At 48.6% G+C, this 15,496-nt stretch overlaps 1 protein-coding gene across 2 annotated transcripts in view; it reads right to left on the bottom strand.

Moving 5' to 3' along the window:
• LOC144162836 (inactive pancreatic lipase-related protein 1-like) overlaps positions 1-15,496 on the bottom strand; it is a 107,174-nt gene that overhangs the window by 52,150 nt on the left and 39,528 nt on the right. For both annotated transcript variants that reach the window (XM_077693518.1, XM_077693519.1), the window contains exon 2: positions 5,502-5,785. In XM_077693518.1, the coding sequence (XP_077549644.1) occupies positions 5,502-5,785 (284 nt within the window). The remainder of the gene's footprint in view (positions 1-5,501; positions 5,786-15,496) is intronic.

Below are 15,496 nucleotides of genomic sequence, written 5' to 3'. Positions count from 1 at the left end.
TGGGAAAGGGACGCACCCAATGTGACTTTTAGTGGAAATGTTCTTTGCTGCTCTTAGTGACTGCTTTTGTAATTATCATGCTCAAATTACTCGTGTAGGCCTCAGTGTGTGTCTGTAACGAACGTTTGCTAAATCGAAGGCTACAACGCATTCTCTAGGACCATCTGAAGTAAGCTGATGTCACGGAACTGTGGGGGTGATGTGGATGAGCGCTTGTCAGTAGCTTCTCTGAGAAATACGGCGCCAGTTAAAACATTCGTTGACTTCTTGTACTGTGAGCCGTCGGTAATTTTGTGAACTTTCTGTAGGCCGGGGACGCGGGGTTTTCGACGTATCGGGTTAACTAAGGCTTTCGATTTGAAATGATTTCACGCCGTCCGTGAAAATTTTCCTTTTCTACAAAAATGCTTCACGCCAAAGGGCTGGGTAGATGAAAAATCTGGCTCCGTCGTCGGCGTGACCGAGAAGTGGCACACGAAATTGCCGGCGGCGCAAAACGAATAAAAGTAAAGTAAAATAGTTGAAAAGACAGAACATCGGGTAAATTTGGGTCTGGCTGATACCCACGGCTCTAGCTGACTAAAGACGTGCCTAATGAATGCGTTCGGGACTTCGATGTGGAAACCTGTGTTACATATGTAGCGAGGCTTACAGGAGTAATGGAGGAGCACGGCCGCGGAACACGCCAGATGGACGCCGCCTCCATACATTCTGCGGACAATCCTACCATGCCCGTAAGCTGTGAGCAACGAAGTATCGGGAACAGGCGCTTGAAAATGTCTCTCCCCTGCCTTCTGTAAATATGTCACCTCTATCCTCTGTCTCTCCTCTCTATTAATCTGTCATCCTCTGCCCCAACTCCCACACCAGCAGGCGTTCCGGTGTCCACCCCTAGGTGTGACAATTTACTCCTGCTGGTGGTCTTTCCTTTCCTTTTCCTTGACAATAAATTCATTCATTCATTCATTGTGCGTGACCCAGGAGTACGTGATTCCTTAAATAATATTCTCCTCTGCGTCTAACTCCTCTCACCGTCCTGAGAAAAAAAAAAATATCGGGGCGTTTATGTCTGCTTGCGCATGCTTCGAAATATCTTCGAAGTATTTGGTACTGCTACACCGTGTCGGCGTCTTTTTCGGTTTCGGTTGGACGGTTGGTAACCTTTTTTTTTTTTCGCTTTCGTTTCTTTGTCTTTTGGCTGGAATTACTTCGACCGGTTTATTTTGTGCTACTCAGGCGCATTCGCGTTCAGGTGCCACGCGGCACGCACTATATCCTGGGACTTTTACGTTTCCAGTTCACAGTTTCGGGAATTTTGCGAAACGGGCATGGTAGCCCGTAAAAGCTCCTGATTCCTGGTCAACCCCCAAGTGGGTGCCATATAGAGTTTCTTAGTAAGTATACAAGAGAGGAAACTGCGCTTAGGAATCCATGTCGGCTTGGGGGGTTATGGGAAGACCACAGCTACTGGCTTGGCCTTGGCATGACATTTGGATTCTAAGCGTTTCTTCGTGTTTGCTTTTTTCACTATGCATTGATATGTCAAGAGAACCATTCCGACAGACTCTCATTAAATGGAATACGCTTGACATCCGTTTTCGTTCGGTTTAAAACAGCGTGTTTTATTTCCTGCATATATAACAAAACACCCTTCCTGGCGTTTTTGTGATGCTGCGTTTGAATTTACGGTCAATAAAAAGCTTAGATCCAAGCCAATGATGAAACTAAAGCGAGCGCACGGCATAATGGCTATCTATGACGACACAGACGGCTTTGATGTGAGCCCCATATAGGGGCCAACACCATATTCCTCTCTAGTGGGTATTGTAAGAAACTCTACGGTGGGTACCAAGGAATAACAATAACAACAAAAGCGCAGTAGTAGCACATCGGGCGACTACAGTAGAGACACGGATTCAGATCCCATCGGATCGCAGTCGTGTTCTTTATTTAATCTTTAGATCAGCGACCATCTCCATGATCGGACAACTACAATGTCTCGCAGAATGGGTCACTTACGGATTTCGCCCCCTGTCGTGCTGCCTCCGCACGTTTTTCAAAAACCTTCACTGTAGATTGACTAGAGCTTCATAATAGCAACTTCCTTCACGAGTTTCACAATACTCAACAGTTGCATTAAAAGTGTTGTTGCGGGGAAAAAAAATATGTAATTAAATGACCCTTTCGCGTGTCGAGAACGTCCAGCGGGTGGGAAATAATAACTGTCGTAAGATAATAACTGATAATAACCGCCAACAAGGCGACTCGTATGCGCAGCAGAATCGGCATGGTTATTGGCGTTCGTTCAACTCTTTAAATGACACGCGAAGTACAGAATCGGAGGAAAAGTAGCGTCACTGATCGAGAAATGAATGCGTATAATTGCTCGAGCAATCCGACGCTTGGCGACATACACAAAACGAGCTTCTGGCGAAGCATTCATCCTAAGTTGTCGCATTTGGACTCCATGAGCCTGGTGAAGTTCTGGGCCTGTTTTAGTACCGTAGTAGGAGCTGAAATGAAACGGTTACAGTGCCGTGACCTTCGTAGGCTATTTCACCCGTTAAAAAATACATTCCTGCCAAGGTGAAACCTCTGTATAGAAGGCAGAGCGCAATTAGACGTTGCGGTCACAGGAATAGAGTTCTATTTGCAAACCTCCCCATTTGCAAAAAAAAAAAACTGTGGTTAATTTATCTGTCAAAGGAATCGGCAAAACACGAAAATGAAATCTGCAGCGAAATCTGCAGCTGAGCATGATTTGCCGATCAACGCCTGTATTGTGGGTGTGCTTGGCGAGCGACGTCCTGCTGGGGGGCGCTTCGGCAAAGGTGTACAGGCGTCATTTCCGTGACGGATATGACGTCAGTGAAATATTGGTGTATCCGGGCGTAAAACACTTTCTTGTTAAGATATAAAACCTGAAAACCAAGAACCCTAAGTGTAACGTTCTCTTTGGATCTAAAGGTTGCTTCCCCGCAAGAAGACCCTACGTGCAGGGGTGCACCCTTTACAGGCCACTTGCTTCGTTGTACTGGCGTCGTTTTCGCGACGGATATGACGTCAGTGAAATCTTCGTGTATCACGAAGTAAAACACTTTCGTGTTAATAAATAAATGGCCGCCATCCTGCCCTGTGAAGGGGGATGTCCGGCGAAGCAGTTGTAAACCACTACATATGCTGATGGGGGAGGGAATGAAATGTTCCTCATCGTCTCAGGAGGTTTGTTTCGCTTTAAAACACGAAGGAAGTATTGTGGGATCTGCGAAAATGGCTGAGCATCTTATACCCCTCATTTAAGCTCTTGAAGTTTGGCCGGGTGCGCACGCCTCGCTCCGTCTTCAGAAGCCCGCAACACGGCGTTTCTCACGCCCTTCTCGCCTTCCGTACCAATTGGCTTTGGGTCCTAACCGTCTCAATGGTCACGTTCACCCGCTTTACCAGATGCATTGGCTACCTGTCGCACCTGTAGTTGTCCACGAGTATTGGCACTTCGTCGCCGTCATTGCTTTTCTACACTTGTTTCTGACGTACTCGATCGTGCACTGGCAGGGCATTTCATTTTACAACGCGTATACAAGCCAAGCCTTGGCGGGACTTGTTGAGAAGCCGTGCGACGGGCGCGTCGGGCGGAGAAAGGGGAGCCGAGCTTCGACTTGACGTCACCATAGCAACTGGGTCGGCAGCGGTGCGAACGCAGCGCCACTGCAGCCAATTTCGTTCCCGGCTGAGCAGGCATGCATCATCCCTCGCCACGCGCGCACTGTCGTTCCCCGTTCCCCTGCTGCTCCTTCTCCGCTGATAGATGGCGCAAACATCTGCTAATTCACGTCTCTTGCCAACGCAATAACCATCTTAAGCCGTGGATCTATATACTGCGTGCCTTCAAGACAGCCGGCGAAGTCATGTTCCACCGGCGTCTGAGAACTGCTTCAATCTCACAAAGGGTGCTCAGCCCATGCACACTGCCGACACTTTCACTTGTGACTCCTACTAGGGATACTGGCATGCAGCTACTAGGAGCAGAACGTGTCATCGCGTACCAGGCGTAAGCACGCAGCTGCTTTATGCGACGCTCGACGTTTTTGACACGTATATGCAGCCCGAATGACCGCATTTCATGTTCACATATTCTCAGTGGCGACACGATTTCTTTCATGTGACGCTTACGCTTATACGATTATGACTTCAAAAAATGGCGAGTCGAACAATAAAGGGAATTCTACAAATAGCCTTTTCGCATCAAACTGCTTTCTCGAAAACGATCTGAATAACTGCATGTTTGCTTGCGCTGTGACTCAGTGACATTTCTTTGAATTTCACATCTCGGACATAACGCATATATTTCAGCATCTGCGAAAAAAAGTAAAGTATGGCATATTGCCTGGGTTTCTGCGTGCGTGAGGCGTTCTTGTCCCACCTGGTCTGCTTTACAGGGTTCCGCCTACATCGCTTAAAAACCGAGTATCTAAACATTTCATGTTTACTGATAATAAAATAGTGTTATAATAGTGTTAGAACAGAGTTAGAAACACGGGAGTTATTCCGGGAATTTACATAACGTAAGACAACCAATCGGCATCCCATACATCTCCATCCATCAGCCCCTCTCCACCGTGCTCATCCAGAACCTTCTTTTCCTCCACCCAGCGTCCTCATCCTCTCACCCTGTCACGCCTTCTGTTTAACACGTGCTAACCTCCTCTCTCAGCTGTCAGCCAATCAGCTGTGAGTCCTCCTCCTCCCTGCTAACCTCCTCCATAGGCTTCACTTCTTTTGGGCTTAACTTTTCATGACCCAAGTCTTTGACCGCTAGTCTAAGAGCGTTCCACGGTAAAAAATGGCTGCGGCTTAGTTCAGCTAACCTTAAATATGCAAAGTAGAAGCTTGGCCTAGTCTGATTGAGTCCTGGTTTCGCTTGATTAACTTTTGATGTAGCTGTATTGCCGACCACGGCTCAAAGCCGTTCGGTCCCGTGGAACGCTCACAGAAGGAGGCCCGGCCTCACTTTCATTCACGGCAAACGCGGCGTTCCTCTTTCGCGGCGAACACGGCGCAAGATGAGTCACGTAGGCCGAGACGACCCAGCGGCGCATGCGTGGGATGCTGCGGGGGTGGTCGGCTGCCGATAAGATGATCGGCTGCAACCGCCACGGCCGCCGCCGCTCATGGGTGAGCAGAACGACTGAAAACGGGGCAAGGCTTGTGCGCAGCGCCAAAAGCGGGCCCGGCAAATCACGCGATGCGCTTCGAGGGGTGTGCCGCAAGGGGTGAGTCTCCGGTCTAAAGGTGAACTTGCGCATCCTCAGCGAAACCGCTGGACGACAGTAGTAAAGCTTTTTGCTTTAAAACGTAAGTCTTCTGGGAAACATACGCAGACGTGGCAGGCATTTTAGACGAGTTTGGAGTTAAAAGGTCAATGCGCATGTTAATTTTACCAAGGGTGGCAACGTGCGAATTGCACGGACAATGCGTGGTAGCTAGTTCGCGTCTCCACTTACCAGGACCCACTTGAGATATCCGTGCTCGAGGTACCCGTGGATAATGAACATGGTGGGTCGCGTGCTGTCGAACTTGGAGTCGGCGAAGCTGTCCGCGTCGCCGGCCTTGAGCCGCTGGTAGTACTCGTTGTTGCGGCGCGTGCGGAGGAAGAACTGCACGTTCAGGGCCTCGGCCGGAAGCGGGAACAGGTTCAGGGGCCTCTGGATGGACAGGAACGGCTCGCCCACCGAGAAGCAGCCGTACTTGCCGTAGCACCGCGTCAGGCTGTTCCCGCTGGGCGGTGCTGCAGGGGGGGGGGGGAGTGGAAATGGCAGATTAGGCTTAGGAAAGGTCATCATTCTCTGGGTAAATGTCTATGGATTAAAACTGTCCCTCATGAGAAATGGCTCCGGCCAACGCAGCCACAGGAGATAATGCGTTGCAGATGATGCGTTGTTCCTTAGATTAAGTGGTGATTTGAGTGAGCCCTTAAGCGAGCTCAATAACTCAGGTTAATGAGCCTTTAAAGGCTCATTGTGACATGGCTCGGGATTGTGGAACCATTGCAGAGGAGGTACAATGGGGCAAAGGCGAAACCACGTCAGTACAAACGTCATCCTATAACGCAAATGGGTTCCCCGTCAATAGTATGAGTCCGCACTCCTAGCCGACATGGAGCATTGCTGACATAGGAGCACTAAGCACTGATGAAATGGGCCGAAGGCTTCGGCGCCTTGGAACCACGTCGGTTGTTCTGGCAGTGACATCATTCCAAGAGGCGCGCATCACCTAACGTTTTCATCAACAAGGGTTCGGTGAGTCGGGGTGGTTAGCGGTAGTCGCAATGAAAACTGTTGTGTTCTTGCGTAGTTCTTAGCCTGACTTCATCAACGAACGTCTTATCAGGGTCATCGGGGGTAAAAGACGCCTCATTTGTCATTTGCACGCGAACTAACGGTACGCGAATGCTACCCTTAAAATTACTTGAAGGGCCACCTGGAGGCCAAATAACCTAGTTGATTACGTTGGTCACCCCTTCAGAACTAAATAAATGGTTGCACAGACGATGGAATCATGTAAGGACACCGCACTATGTGGAAGCAATGCGATTGCATGTGTACAAAAAATTTCCGCCCGATAGCAGGCTTAGCTTGGCTTGGTTTGGCTTGGGTTGGCTGTGCACCTAGAGTCCTAAACAGCATCGCCAGTGCGCTGGCGGACTATTCACTACCCTCGCTGTGCCTTATTTCCCGTGACGTGCCTTGCTTCTTCGACGGGGTAATTTCCGTACAGATGCCTCGAGAAAGCATAATAAGTGTACCTAGAGGGAAAAAGACACCATCGAAACGTTGGCGAAACTGCCCCCGAAATATGTTGATATTTGCGGAGCTTTTTATTTCGTTATCTGCATAGTAATCCCTAGTCGCAACAAGGTCTACGGGACAAGAAACTTATTTTGGTATGAGCGATGCTTCGTTAAAAGCGGGAATGTTTGCTCTCCCGGCGACTACTGTTGCGACCATGAAAAACTTCGAATAAACGGGTATATGGAATAAAGTGATTTCGTTATAAGGACAGCCGGGTAAGGAATTAGCATATTTGGTTTTGCATGATGATTGACTGATTTTTGAGTTACACGGTACACAATTTAAAGAAAAACGAATGAAGTGGGCAGAACGAACGCAAACTAACAACTGATTTATTACAAGCACAATGTTTGCTTGGGATTGAAAACACGTGAACAGGGTTACAAGGTACAAATGGAAATTGAGGGGAAATGAAGAACCCCCATTTCCATCGGTATTAATTAATTAATTAATTGATTGATTGATTGTAGGGTTTAACGCGCCTACGCAACGCATACGATGAGGCGCGCCGCAGTGGAGGGCTCTGGGTTAATTTGGACCACCTGGGGATCTTTAACGTGCACCGAAATATCTGTTACACACGGGCGTTTTATTTATTTATTTATTTATTTTTTTGCTTTTCGCCTCCATCAGAAAAGCGGCCGCCGCGTCCGGGAATCGACCCCGCGTCCTCATGCCCCTTTCCATTTGTTTCTTGTAACCTTGTTCACGTGTTTTGAATCCCAAGCGAATATTGTGCTTGTAATAGATAAGTTGTTAGTTTGGCGTTAACATACCTTCGTCTTTTCGTCCATTCCTTTTTGCGCATTGTGAACACGAACTTAAACCAAATCACCCAGCTATCTGTTTTGATGCCTTGTTTAAATTGCGTACCATGCAACTTGAACTCAATTATCGTTACAACGAGCGTTTACTGCGTATTGTTTCCAGGAATTCAGTTCGTAACTGACGTGGGCCAGGGTGCAATATCTATCCTTATCTGAATTATCGTTAAAGGATGGGCACACCGGCATGTTTTGCGGAGTTCCTGGCAATTCCCTTTTCCAGTAGCGGACACAAGTAGACGACTTTCACATCAATTTGGCAAGGGCCAAAATGGGCGCAAACTTGACTACATAAAGCATACGCAACGTCTACTTGAGCCGTTAGACCATAACAACAAAAAAATGGCAGCATCTCCACTCCGTGGATGATGACGAGGGTGCGGAGTACGGGGACTCGACAGGACATCCAAGTTGCGCCCCGAGTGACATCCGATTTGCGTCCCGACCGACATTCGATTTGAGCCATGAGTTGCACCTTGATTATTCCCTAAATGAAACTGCAACTCACGGCTCAAATCGAATTTCGCTTGATTTTCGCTTGATGGTGGTGTGAGCACGGATGGACGCGGACGGACATTGGGAGGTCCTAAGGTACTCCGCGCACCGTTACAGGCGAGGGAGTAAGCCGTCTGACTCTCGGGTACTAACTCACGGTCGTAGCCCAATGGGTAAGACGACTGACACTAACTCTGTCTGGTCTACCGGACACAAGCTCGAATCCTACCGGTGCCTGTGGGATTTTTTGCGATTGTAAATGCCATGCGCACGGACGCGGACGGACATTGTGTAGTCATAAGGTACTCCGCACCTAAAAGAACGGCCTCCTGGAGTGCCCTGACGGTGAAGGGCCACAGCTTCCATTGACAAAAACGAAAGCGTACTGCTGCAAGAGATTTCAGCATTGACCAGCCAATGCTTCCGGCTTTGAATGCCGCTGAGAGAAGGAATTCGAACGGCGGCGTCTGCGCACTGCAGTGATATTTTTAAATTTCTGAGAGAAAGTCAAAGCATATCCTCGCCGACCTTCCACCTATCTTTTTCCCCCTTTAGTCGGCGACAAGCGGGGTAGTTCTTCTCAAGCGACTTATAATGCATGTCCAACGTGTGGCTTACATAAGAGTGCGGGCTCACCAGACGAGAAAGAAAAAAGGAAAGACACATTTTCTACGCGTAATGTGCTTCACGTCTAGTGTTAAACAATATTTATCTACTTCGATATTGCGTAATACCGGGGTCATTACCTTGATCTTAATCTCTTTCGTGTCCCGAAGCGGTGTGCTTTAGTGTTAGCGTCTCCTCACTCGCTCGCTCGCTCGCTCGCTCGCTCGCTCACTCACTCACTCACTCACTCACTCACTCACTCACTCACTCACTCACTCACTCACTCACTCACTCACTCACTCGATCTCACCCACCCGCTCACTCACTCACTCACTCACTCACTCACTCACTCACTCACTCACTCACTCACTCACTCACTCACTCACTCACTCACTCACTCACTCACTCACTCACTCACTCACTCACTCACTCACTCACTCGATCTCACCCACCCGCTCACTCACTCACTCACTCACTCACTCACTCACTCACTCACTCACTCACTCACTCACTCACTCACTCACTCACTCACTCACTCACTCACTCACTCACTCTGCAAAATCGAGCACGCCTGTGCTCGATTTTCTCTGGCTTTCTTCAGGAAGAGTCGGAGCCCCTGTTACAAAAATTATTCCTGTCTTCGCGTTTTTTGTTTCCGCATTTGCATACATTAATATCCCAAATTAGTGCCACCCAGCGAACGGGCGTTCCACTTGCATCGGAAACTAGACAGCCTCTCTCCCTGCACACTCGTTAAACCTGCGAGCTATGCGGTATCGAGAACACCAGCCATCCTTCCGGCCAACGCTTCCTCATCGCTCAAGTCACCGACGTTTACCGCGCCTTCATAAGCGCCGCTCTCTACCGGCTCTCTGGCGAGTAGCGGGACCCTGGACAAGTGAGAAGAGACGAGACGGATGCTGTTGCAGTGGCCTCCTTGCGCCACCTCCCTTCACTTTTACTGCATTAACTAGTTCCTCCTTCTCAAGCCTCCAGCAGCGTTCGCTTCGCGCTGCTCTGCTTCCGTGACATTCTCCCCTCTTCCTTCCATTGTACCGTATACCCGAAGCCAGCTTATCTGGCAATGCCTGTTTATATCCTCCTCGCTATTACGTACCCAATGAAGCCATTGGCCGTGTCACACCGACGCCTCCTAGACGTGGAAAGCACTTGACTACACTCGGGACATCCCGAATCCGGCATTGTTTGTCGTCAAATACCAAGAGGGAAGCGTATATCAAAGCAGTGGGAGGGAGCAAATGGCTGCTCGAGGAGTTACGTGGGTCACTTTCGTCTTAAGTGCTACTTCCCACGCGACTTTAATCTGGTGCAACCCGAAGGGCGGCTACGCGCAATCACAAGTCCCACGCTTGTTTTAAGGCGCAGACCTTTTGGTCTACAGGCAGCGCGTTCGTCTCTCGAGCAGCCGTTTAATACCCGTCGTCGCGTCCATTGTTAGGCTTGCAGATCCCCGACCCGATCAGTATTCGAGAGAGGAAAAAGGCATGAAAAGAGGTCACCGAGAGACAAACTCAGCACCACGCATAATCCGTATGCTCTCTCTCTCTCGCCGGTGTGAGTCCTTTGATCGGCCGGTTGTCGCTGCCCGAGCCGTCCTTGAATTCCGGTGCGGCCATCTTATCTGGGCGCGATCAGCGGCTCTCTAAAAGCACGTTTTCTTGTACGCCCCGCCACGGAAATTCCCGCTACCCTTAGTGATAAGCTATACCCTTCAACTCCGAGCACGTCTGCCCTATTTCGTCGATGACGTGAGTGTTACCGCACGGGCTGTGTTCCTGGGCGGTTGTCGTTTTTGCGGAGCATTAAGGCACCGAGATACGCCATATGATCCGACAGAAAAGTCGTGTGTTCCTGTTAACCGCTGGCACGAGTGATTTCTCTTCGCGATCGTGCACTACTCTCACGAGCTTCCATGCGCTGGTTGACGTGCTCTCCTGCCACGTGGTTCTGGATACTGCGTCGATGGTAGGAAAGAAACGTGCACTGAACAATTTCGTCATTCTGGGCAATTTAACCACGCAGTGATGCGAATGTGTTTAATGCGGAAGCGTTACTTGGCTTGGGTGACGAAAGCTCGTGCCCAGCTGGCGTCCGCCAAAGGCGTACGAAAAAGCCGTGCCCTTAAAGGGGCCATGCGGACAAAATAAAGGTTTGTTTTATTCGAAACATTTCGTGTTTTAGTGCCCCCAGCGCTTGTCCGGCATCGAACGATGCCGTATTCACTGAGAAGGGAATGGATGACTTTATTATAGGAGGAGGCCAATAGGCCCTGTTGTGGGACACGGGGAAAAAAGGAGGGGAAGATTGTTCATACAAAGTCTGCACTGCACTGTGAGCGTTCACTTAGCACGATATGCACAGGTGAAGTTGTGACGAGGACACTCTAATACGGCCATGATTGGGGTATCCAAAAGGAGCCGTTCAGGAGCCACAAAGGGATTCACTGAGAAATTAATCCATTTAAGTTAAAATTTTCATCCTCCCGCCAAATCGCGTGTTTTCGTTACGAGGGCGGGTATTCAAACGAATTTCCAGTGCGTCAGTCCTCCCAGATCGCGCTACCATACTCATCCACGGACTGTTGTCCGCCGTTGCTTTGTTTTTGAACGTATTTGCACCTGGCTTGTTTTCGTTACTGTAGAAAGTAATCGTTTCGTGAAACATGGGGTATCCTCGACAAACAGGGTCACGTAAGACAACGTCGCTTACGTCAATCGGTCAGTGTCTTTTCCTACAACTCCAAAGCAGTGGAGTGCTGTGCATCTAAAACAATCATAGTGCGCCCAGTACCAACAGCTGTCCGCATCGGTACTGCTATGTTTACATGTATTTTCGTAACTTTTATTCTCTACACCACCATTCTCACTGCCGTAAGAGGAATATGCATTACATTTAAGCGCAAATACCTCGTTCGGTAAGCTTATAAGCCCTGCCTGATTTGCGTTTGCTTTTGCCGGCCTCAGCCAACCGCACAGCCGGACATATGGCATCGTAGGATCTGCTGCGGGAAATGAGCTGGTGGGTCGCATGGCCATTCCATTTTTTCGCTAATTATATAGCTTTTTTGAGCGAAGGGTGCGTTAAAAGTGGTGTCAGTGTGATTCCAACGAGACAGACTTTCGAATGAACCAAACTTGTGTTTTGTCTGCATAGCCCCTTTAAAGCACGTGGCTTCTACCAGCGGAACTGACGCTGTCCCCAACACCTGCCGCAGTAGCGCGTGCATCAGAAATAAAGCGCAACACGTGGCCACCGATATAGCATCTAAAAAGGAAGTGCACTCCCGGCGGCAGTCTGAGTTGGCATTCAGCTTCAGCGGAGGTAGTGCCGCGGCAGCACTCATGATGATACTGCAACAGGTAGCTGCAGTGAGTACGAAATGCCGAGGCTGTAGGCTTAGTGTCGACATCGGCAGAAGATTTGTCGACGGATCTAGCAGCTGGGTTCGTACCGCTCAGATGTGTCGCGCATATTTGGGCAATAAAAACGCCACTGGATGCGATGAATGGTCCGCACAAGTTTTGTGTGGACAGACGTGAAACGGTCGTGTAGGCTTAGGTGAGACACATAAATTACGTGAGCCCTCGAGTACTGTTACTTATAAGGCAAATGGCCACGAAGGATGAAACGGCTCCGGGACGTCGGGTCTTGTATGGGCAAACAGTTCCGGGGTCTTATCGTTTTGTTGCCGAAGTAATCTTTGCAGGTCAGGAAACGCCGGCGCAACAGAAACGAGATATGTACCAGTTATGTGCATCGCAGTCGGTGCTTTTTACCGAAGAGGAGAATGCGTCTGATCTACAGTGAGGTTGAATTCCTGAAGACGTAGGGATGAGTGTGCAAACCGACCGCAGCGGTCACGCAAGTTGGTCAGCCATCATAACGAGTGGTAATCGGTGACTATTAGAGGTAAGCATGAAAGCTCTGTGTAGCGAAAGCCATGCAACCAGACACAGCTGCTATGGGAGCGACTGGTGTAGGCGATGGCAAGTTCGCTCGAGCGAAGGCGCTGAACAAGCGCGGCTCGCAACCGCGTGATCTTCGGTCGGGGCGGAAACGTGGAAGTAGCGATGGGTTAACGTCAAGAAAGATTTCGGTCGGCGAAAAGGGGACTCGCACTTCAGAGTCTAATATAAAAGAACGCCTTTTTTTTTTTTTTTGCAGAAGACGGCGCAATGTGTAGACTACTTTATCAAAATTATAAATACGTTAACGAGAACCGAGGGTTTTTTTTTCGCTTTTGTAGTTCTTGGTGGCCGGGATATGAAAATTTCGCCGGTAGTAAGCCTGGGTGATCAAAGTAATGGCATCGTGGTGTCGCCGTTCAACGGAATAGAGTAACTAGGAAAGTGTAGAAGAGAATGAATTTTTCTTTATTTAAGATCAGTCATTATGATCAATGGTCTCTCATTCGACCCGATGTTGTGCGCGCACGTGCTTCACTGATGAGCAGTAGAATAACAGAAGTCCGGCTGGCGAATAGTAAATGCTACGACTTCGACGATTCTGCGGTACCCAAGCGTCTTTGACCAAGTATGTGTCGAAAGCGATGACGGTTCAGCGAGACCGTGAAGCGTTGTGCAGGATTTAGTCAGTTTCATCTTCGAAAGAAAAAAAAAAGCGAACACGAAAGGTCTGAAAGCGAGCCAGCTGAAATGGACCAAGACAGCGTGAGAAATCATCGAAGGCTTCAACTTCTTATCATCTTGGGTGTCCAAGGTTTCGCATACCTTAATCTTTCACGGAAATCGCGAAGACGCGACTTTGCACCGGCTCCATCTTTCGTCATTTCCCCTTCCGTCGTTGCCGAGTGCATATGCTTGAATATCGCCCCAGGCTATGACCGACAGCGGCTAACGGGTTCCCTTTCAAGTGCTGGCAATAAATGGGGTCTCGCTGTCGACGATGAATATGCGTCTCAGTCGTTAATGCTAATCTCTCTCGGCGAGCGGCGCCCGCAATTTTTTTTAACCTCCTTGGTCCAGAGTCGGTAGAGTCTCCTCACGCAGAGCAGTACGATGTAGGGCAGACCGAAAACGGGAAAGCGTCGTCTCTGGAAAAACCTATGTGGGAATGTCACGTCTTCTTCCGATACCTTGTTGAGCGCCTGGTTGGAGAGGGTGCCAGAAAAAGTTAGAAAAATTCTGAGAACCCTCTGCTAATGCGTATGCATTCTTACGATGCATCTGTGTTTCCCAACATTACGCTTCCTTGGATGCATCGAAGGAACATGTCAATCCAGTCAGCGTCTCCTTTTTTTAAGTGCAGAGCACAGTAAAGTCGTCGTAGCCGCTGTCGTCGCGGCGTAACACAAAGGATTCTAAAGCCAAGCGGTTTATACAGTCAAAAGCGTTCGAAACTCGTGAACCTCTGGCGCTTGTCATACATCTCCCTGTTGTTTAGCGCAAAGAAAACTGAAGGTTCATTTGAGGCAAAATATACGTAATTAACCGGCAGCGCCCGCGTTCATTTAGTTAGGGACGCTCGTTGGGTTGGATTTTACGATAGTAGGCAAAAAAAAAAAAAAAAAGTGGCAGGGAAACGTCGGCACGTGCGGGAGGAAAAGCAAGCACACACACAAAAAAGAAAACACAACGCAGTTTCAGGCAGGGGCGCACGAGCACTGCGAAGGCGGGAGATTTGATGATTTGATGATTTGATTGTGGGGGTTTAACGCGCCGACGCAACGAAGGCGATGAGGCGCGCCGTAGTGGAGGGCTCCGGATTAATTTTGACCACCTGGGGATCTTTATCGTGCGCCGAAATCTCGTACACACGGGCGTTTTTGCTTTTCGCCTCCATCAGAAAAGCGGCCGCCGCGGCCGGGAATCGAACCCGCGACCTCGTGCTCAGTAGCGCAACGCCTTAGCCACTGAGCCACCGCGGCGGGTTGGCGGGAGATTTGAATTGCGTTGGGTGGTAGCAGTGAGCGGGTAACGGCGCTACAGCCCATTATGGCGAATCACTGCTCTACACTTCCGACAGCTTTCCCATTGAGTAGAACGGCTTTAATTTTTTTTACTGTTCTTGAGTTCATTGGGTGAGAATAAGCTCATTTCTCATTTATTTTACATTCTTTTTTACAGCGTCTTCATTTTTGCTTATGAGTTTTTAGTTAATCGCATGAGCGCGGTGGATTAGATGGTCCTTTGTGATTTTGTGAGGTCATTTTCAGTTTTTTTCTAGTTTTATAGGTTTTATTATTTTTTTTAATTGACAGCGTGAAAGCGATGGGTTAGGTACAACTTTGTGGTTTCATTCGTTCGTTATGTGTAGTTTAAATGTTTACATTTATTGTTTTTCTTCGGTATTTTAGGTTATTTCTTGAGGACACTAGATGAGGTAGACTTTTGTGACTTCCTTACCTAATTTCAAGTTTTTTCTGTAGTTTTCTACTTTGAACGATGGTCGCAAACTTTGGCTATCAATAGCAATATCGGGCGACTTTTCGTTTCGTTCGGTTACCTTTTTAGTTTTCCTTGGAATTTTTACGCTTATCTAAACTTTATTATAAGAATTAACTATTACAAGGATTAAATCTCTGAACTTGGACAGTTACATTTTTGTGCTCCTACAAATCATTACACTGTTCGCGCAGAGGCACCCGGCAGAGCAGGCTAACGCACTAGAACGCTTTATATTTTGAACGTTGGTTCCTTCACCTGGTCACATTAATCCTCGCTCTGCCTTTTCATCGCCCGC

This window comes from Haemaphysalis longicornis, unplaced genomic scaffold, assembly GCF_048455015.1.
Source record: "Haemaphysalis longicornis isolate Haplotype H1 unplaced genomic scaffold, Haemaphysalis longicornis Haplotype H1 scaffold_12, whole genome shotgun sequence".
NCBI lineage: Eukaryota > Metazoa > Arthropoda > Arachnida > Ixodida > Ixodidae > Haemaphysalis > Haemaphysalis longicornis.
Note: the sequence above shows the minus strand (reverse complement) of the source record. Positions and strands in the feature narration are given on the sequence as shown.